Source organism: Oncorhynchus nerka, linkage group LG22, assembly GCF_034236695.1.
Source record: "Oncorhynchus nerka isolate Pitt River linkage group LG22, Oner_Uvic_2.0, whole genome shotgun sequence".
NCBI classification, from domain to species: Eukaryota; Metazoa; Chordata; class Actinopteri; order Salmoniformes; family Salmonidae; genus Oncorhynchus; species Oncorhynchus nerka.
The window spans coordinates 62,503,183-62,510,158 of NC_088417.1; the positions used below are offsets into that span (position 1 = coordinate 62,503,183).

General features: G+C 42.8%; 1 protein-coding gene and 1 pseudogene across 2 annotated transcripts; one reads left to right on the forward strand and one right to left on the reverse strand.

Annotated features, from left to right (window-relative positions):
- Window positions 1–437: 437 nt before the first annotated feature.
- On the reverse strand, window positions 438–3,985 carry LOC115105444 (uncharacterized). 2 transcript variants are annotated; one of them, XR_010460637.1, is made up of 5 exons: window positions 3,869–3,985; window positions 2,951–3,791; window positions 2,726–2,860; window positions 2,256–2,543; window positions 438–1,242 (listed from the first exon to the last, which is right to left on the reverse strand). XR_010460637.1 is itself a non-coding variant. In XM_065007737.1 (5 exons), the coding sequence occupies exons 2-5, from the start codon at window positions 3,107–3,109 to the stop codon at window positions 1,953–1,955; spliced, it is 729 nt and encodes a 242-aa protein (XP_064863809.1). In that variant the 5' UTR covers window positions 3,110–3,791; window positions 3,869–3,985; the 3' UTR covers window positions 1,539–1,952. The 2 variants fall into 2 exon arrangements, 1 of the variants encoding a protein (XP_064863809.1); XM_065007737.1 differs by lacking the exon at window positions 438–1,242 and adding an exon at window positions 1,539–2,099.
- Window positions 3,986–4,746: 761 nt separating this feature from the next.
- On the forward strand, window positions 4,747–6,583 carry LOC135563891 (rhomboid domain-containing protein 2-like; annotated as a pseudogene).
- The last annotated feature ends 393 nt before the right edge of the window (window positions 6,584–6,976 follow it).

Sequence of the window (6,976 nt, forward strand, 5' to 3'; positions counted from 1 at the left end):
GGTTTTTGACAGTATCCAGGGAACGATAGGCAGCCTCTCCGGTGTCGGTGCTCCAGCCGTCTGCCATGTTGTAACATTGGGAACTTTATTGATGGCTAGCTAACTAGCTAGGTTAGCAACATACACACACGCGCGCTATGTATTCAGCAGCAGGCAATTTTGCCTATTTTGGAACTAGTACTTTTCACAAGTGTCTGCTCGTTGCATGGTAACAACTGTCTGCCAGCCTGGTTGGGTTTCTGGCGAGCAATACAACTATTTATTGGTTCACTACCGCCACCAACCGTGGGATACAGTCTAGAGCAGCAGAATACCCCCCCCACTGATAACAGTTAGGATAATATCAGTACAATAATATTCCCTTGATGTAAAAAGTTTAAGAACCCCTGATGTAATTAATTAAGAGAAGAATCTGTCTGACACAAATAATTGCAATTTAAAAAGCTTTATTGGAAATGCACGTTTCAAACAGCACAATTCAAGTACAGATGAGTGTAGCTAAATCAGATACATGCTAATTTAGTTTAAATGTGATGCAGTCCTCCAGTCCTAGTTCATTTCTACTCTTTTGACATGATTCAGACCAGATGCATGTGCCACTTCAGTGTACAATGGTCCTGAATTTGCATATCAATGTGTTTGAAGCTTTTACGTTCTGTATCTCTCTGCTGTCTTTCATCTGAAGCCATATCCTCCAGGGTCTAAACAGGTGTAGATTTCCATCTCTGTGTGGGAGACCAGATATTGCAAGGAGACCAGTAAGGGGTACTCAACTCTTCACTTTGGCCAAAGAAGACCCCAATACCAGTGACACTGCCCTAAGGTTGGTGATGTCCTTTGCATGAGACTGTGGAGACAGAGGTCTTATCTCTCTGTGGTTACTAAAGATGTCATGGCACTTATGACATGAGTAGAGGTGTTGACCCTGCTTCTCCTGGCTATATTTCCAAGCCTAAGCATGTAAATCCAACTCATTATCATGGGCTGTATGGGGATCAATATCATTTAAAAAAAAGAATGCTGCATGTCTCAAAATATAAGAATGAGACCAATATATGTATTTTGCTAATCATAGTTCCTGTCTCTAAAATTACGTTTGTGTGTGTTGTAGGAGTAACCAATACTCAAAATCTGTGTGTGTGTGTGTGTGTGTGTGTGTGTGTGTGTGTGTGTGTGGTAGAAGTAATAGTTGGCCATTATTTTTTTGAACATCTCAGTTTGGACAGCAGCCACTGAAGAAACCTGTCAATCAAAAACCACAGGAGAATAAACAGTATTATAAACTGAGTGGTTCGATCCCTGAATGCTGATTGGCTGAAAGGCGTGGTATATTTAAGCAATAACGCACGAGGGCGTGTGGTATATGGCCAATATACCACAGCTAAGGGCTGTTCTTACGCACAACACAACACGGAGTGCCTGGATACAGCCCTTAACCGTGGTATATTGACCGTATACCACAACCTCGCAAGGTTTCTTATTGCTATTATGAACTGGTTAACAACGTAATTGGAGCAGTAAAATTAAATACTTTGTCATACCTGTGGTATACGGTCTGATATACCACGGCTGTCAGCTAATCAGCATTCAGGGCTCGAACCACCCAGTTTATAACAGACCGTATTCCACGGGTATGACAAAACATTTATTTTTACTGCTCTAATTATGTTGGTAACCAGTTAATAATAGCAATAAGGCACCTCGGGGGTTTGTGGTATATGGCCAATATACCACGGCTAAGGGCTGTATCCAGACACTCCGTGTTGTGTCGTGCTTAAGAACAGCCCTTAGCCGTGAAATATTGGCCATATACCACACCTCCTCGTGCCTTATTGCTTAAGTTTGCACTTACACATCAGATAGCTGCTCTTTCTCTGCTACCTCATCATATTTCTATAATTCTCTAGTCTAGTATTGCCTGGTTATGTTCCACTTCTCCCTCCTCTATTTCCTCACCTCTTCCTCAGACTCTTCTTTTCCTCTTTCTTGTCCTCGTTCTTACTTTCTCCAACATTTCCCATCTGTTGCATTTTACTGGCCTTCTCTTGCTTCACTACTTTTTTGGCCTTGCCCTTCTTTTTCTTATTGACCTTCCCTTCCTGAATATTTTGGACAAGGAGATAAAGAAATATAAGATTATGGGTTTTCTCTTCTCTTGAGCTACTATACCTTGAGCTATACTATACTAGAGAAGGACTTATGCTATACTATAGCAGGATTTACGGCCAATATTCCCTTCTTGTATTTCCTCTCACCTGTGGGGCCACTCCAGCCATTTCCTGGAGCAGCTTCCTGCCTGTCTCGCTCAGGTTGGTGATGGGAGCCAGGCGAGGGCTGTGGCGGTATGGAAAGTTCTCTGTTCGGGGTGGAGCGATAATGACAGGGTTGAGAGGAGTCCAGGGCCTTGGGACATTTACTGGGTAGGGAGAGCCTACAGCAGAGGGTAGGGCCCGTAGGGCTTCAGCCAGGGTCCGGTGTGCTGAGGTCATAAGAGGAGATTGGCCATTCCTGACAGATACAGGACCTGAGACCTTCCCTGGGCTCTGTAGGACCAGAAAGTAAAGTAACATATCAGGAAAGTGCTATGTTCAACACAATCTGTAGAAATACTTTATAACTACTCTGTACACATTGCAGATACATGACTACACTCAATAAGTAATTGTCTGCATCATTTCCAATCCCCCATGTATATATATGAAAATATTTAATATGCAGAACTTACCAGGAAGTCTGACTCATCGAAGGAGTGGAGAGACAGATCGTCATCCTCGTCCATATCCCTCACATCAAGCTTTGTCACCTTTCCATTCTCAATTTTCAGCGGTGGTGTCCTCCTTTCATGATCCTCATCATCACACTGTGTATCAGAGTCAACTAGTCAGAGACCATCCTCCTCACAGTGATGTCACTCAAGAAAGACATGGATGGTAGGGTACAACTATTTTACCTCAGATTCACAGTCAGTGAAGGAGTAGACGGAAAAGTCATCAGAACTGGAGGATGAGATCACGTCATCATATTTTCTCTCTATCAGCCGAGTGACCCTTCCAGACTGAGGAGACAGAGAAAGGCATGTAATCATGGCAGCCATAGAATACACTGGCATTGACCCTCAAGGAAATGTAGAATATGTAGGCAATCCAACATGGTTGTACAAGTAGTGAGTAATACATGGGTAACTGAAAATGCAATAAATGCAACTCCCATAACATTAGGGTTGGGGCAAAAGACCTTCCATAGAATAGGATTATTTAGCATTTTGAATGGATGATTGTCAATTCAACCAAGCCAACCAAAATGGCCATATGAATCAACAGATTGATCTAACTGGTGTGTCTCTATGGGAACAGCAGAGATGACCTGGCTGAGAGGCTCTGGATTGATGCTCCATCCATCCCCAGATGTCTGGTCCTGCCCATAGCTCACAATGATTGGCTGTTAACAGTAAAGAATGAATTCAACACTGCTTTGCTCATTTTGGCCTTGAATTGTGTATCAATAAATAATATAAGGAGTGTTATGTGGTTGAATTTGAATGTTACTTACAGGTTTTTTGTGGATCTGAGTGGTCTGCACTGAAGTAGACTGTTCAGACAGCATTCAATGAGGTTACATAGGGACATCTGCATTGCTTTAATTCTGATAACTGCAGTTTGTACATGCAGAATGCATAACTAATGTGTATGTTTTTGTTTCAGTCAGATATGACTTACAGGCTTTGGCCTTCTGTGCACCTTGCCGGTTGGCCACAACACGGATTCAGGGGTGTTCACCCTCACTGGTTTCAACTGTCAACACAACACTCAATTTAAAATGTGATAATATAACAAAAACAGGACAAAACAAATAAATATTTTATATTTACCACATAAGGGCGGCGTCTTAAAGCTCTTTTTATTCTCTCATCATTACGATCCATCTTTCTTTCTGAGGGAAACATTTCCATCAATTAATTGACACAAAACACATCCTGACTCACACACAGACACACACACAAAGATGGCATCCCAAATGGCACCCTATTCACTATATATGTATATATATGTTGGGAAGGAGGTGCCCCAAAAGGCCAAAGATTACCTGCAACAACCTGAGTGAAGAAAACTATTGTACAGATTAAATCAAATCTGAACACAGTTTATGTCGTGAATGAATGCATGGGTACGTCATTATGGGTCACAGCTTTATGACTGCGCTTATTGCGTCACAAGAAAAACGCTTGTTTGGAGCCGGACTGGTGGTATCGTCTTTTCACTGGTTGTAGCTGAATAACGAACGTGATGTGCTTATTATATCTTACTGACTGAGTAATGGTTGTATCGATGGTTGGTTGGACGTTTTACATAGATAGGCCAACATGATATCAATAGGAAGAAACCATTCCTTGCCAAATGTTTTTTGTATTATTGTTTTACTTTGAGTAACATTAAGGGACCACAATGGAAGCCGTTTACTTTATGGTGTTGTCCCCTGGCCTGACACGTTTTATTTAATTAAACGGTTTTTATTATTTTATTAAACTGTCCAATCAAATATATCTATATAGCTTTCTATCTAACTCATATGAGCTGTTGAGGACTCTTTGGTCATCACATTTCAGGCACAAGCCAGCAGGTGGAAGTGTCTTTAAATGCAACACTGCCTTTAACGCACTTCATGATCTGCGCAACAGTATTTTTGTGGTTGTGATAGTGATTAATCCAAATGCGGAAGTCCAGTACATTTGTTTTGGTTTAGCAAGCTAGCTACTCAACTCTTGGCTAAAGTGTTGTGCTATATTGGAGGAAAAGTGTCGTAACTGACATTTTGTATTGTGCTTGATTATCCTCTAGTAGTTTGACAAGTATGTACTGAGCATCAACATGATCACCCGAATAGTTTAGAAAGATGTGGTTCAGAGGTTCAAGAGTTTTACTCCTGAGTTCAGGCTAACATGTGTCATTGGTGCTGTCATCATGCTGTCATCTGTTTTGTTTACTGTCACTACATATTTCGGTTTACCAGAGACAGTCTTGGAACTACAGTTTTTGCCAATGGGCATGGTACGTTAGCAAGGAGGGATTGAGTGATTTAAGAATCATATGCTCTGTAGCTAGCTACTTTGAATGGGACTGTTGTAACGTTATCTAGCTTGCTACAACGTGTAGCTAACGTTAATGACGTAACATATGGTGCCAGTAGGCTACAGCAGCAAGCTAGAGCACAACACATCAATGGCGCTGATGTCTGTCAACCCGATAATATCCGTTTTAATCCTCTCCTCTTCCTTTGCGGTACACAAGCTCATCACATACTCCTTCCACCACCAGACAGAGACCCAGATACTCCTCAGCATTGGGGTTCTGGTGCTCCTCTGTGGTGGGATTGAGAAGAGTGTGGGCACTTTTTGGTTCCTCCTCATGTTTCAGCTGCTCTCTATCAACACAGGGGTATTGTACACAACTGTGGGGCTGGTACTGTTTGGTGCATCTGGCCAGAATCAAGTGGAGGGGTTAGTTCCTGTATCCCCCTCCCTTCTGGGTATGGCCACAGTGTACTCACTTATGGTTAAGGGCTTTCTTTTTGGGATCAGTGTACCCATGTTATCCCTGGCCTGGCTGTTTCTGGTCATAGTAACACTTTTGGTCCCACACTCTCTTCCTCTGCAACCCCATTGGCAGTTTCAATAGATGATCCTCAGCTGTAATTAAATACTGTACAATAGGCACTTAGTGGTCCCCCATGATTCGATATAGAATCACTGTTTAGTTAGATAAGTTCTCTGTAATCTCTCCACATTCTCATTGGTTGCAGAATCATTCCTACCCAGTCCAAGCCTACGCTCCAGTTTCCTCCAACCTACAGGCTACCGAGACCACACCAAAGACCGGGCCCACTCCTACTATACACAGGGGAGCCCTGTTCAGTTCTCAGGTTATTATGTTCACAACCATGGATATGCCCTGAAGCATAGCTCTGCCTCTCAAACCAGCAGTCACTGGGCTCCAGTGGCTCAACATCTACATTCTCAACATTTTCTCCAGTCTGTGTCTGTCAGTGCCCCCCAGAGTTTCACAGCAAACATGCCCGAGTCACTGCTAGTGTAACAGTGTAACTTTAGACCGTCCCCTCGCCCATACCCGGGCAAGTCACCCACGAAGCATCGTTACCCATCGCTCCACAAAAGCCACGGCCCTTGCAGAGCAAGTGGAACTACTACTTCAAGGTCTCAGAGCAAGTGACGTCACCGATTGAAACGCTATTTAGCGCGTACCACCGCTAACTAAGCTATCCGTTTCACATCCGTTACACTAGGGTCTATGATGGTTTACCCAGGGGCACCGGTGTCTTCATTGACAGATTGCTGATATAGAAAAGTCATTCAATGACAGCTCTCTCATTTGTTATACGTTGAAATGTAATATACTTGGACATGGGGTTTGAGGCAGTACTTAAAAAGGTACATGGTCTCTTCACGGATGATTTTGGTTTGAAGAGTCAATCAAACTCTGAATGTTCAGGGTTAAATCAATGCAAGAAGGTTTTGATTGTCATTTGAATGTAAGCAATCTCTTGGCACTCTTGATTTATACAACTTTTATAAATCAGGCAATTTATATTACACCTATGTATTTCGTTTTTCTTTCCTTAACTACTCACAGCAATGAAATGAAATAGCATCCACTCACCAGTAAATTAGATCCATTACATGCAGTATGTTTGGCAATGCATCATTCAACATCATTGTAAATTCTGGAGCAGTGGTTGAGGTTATCAAGAGTGTGGGCTACAAGGGCAGATTATGATGTCATCTTTAGAAAATTAGGTAGTTAGGCCTCCCAAGTGGCGCAGCGGTCGCAGTGCTTGGGGCGTCACTACAGACCCAGGTTTGATCTCAGGCTGATTCACAGCCGGCCGTGACTCCCATGAGGCGGCACACAATTGGCCCCACTGACTTCGGTCACCAGCCAACACATTGGTGCGGCTTCCGGGT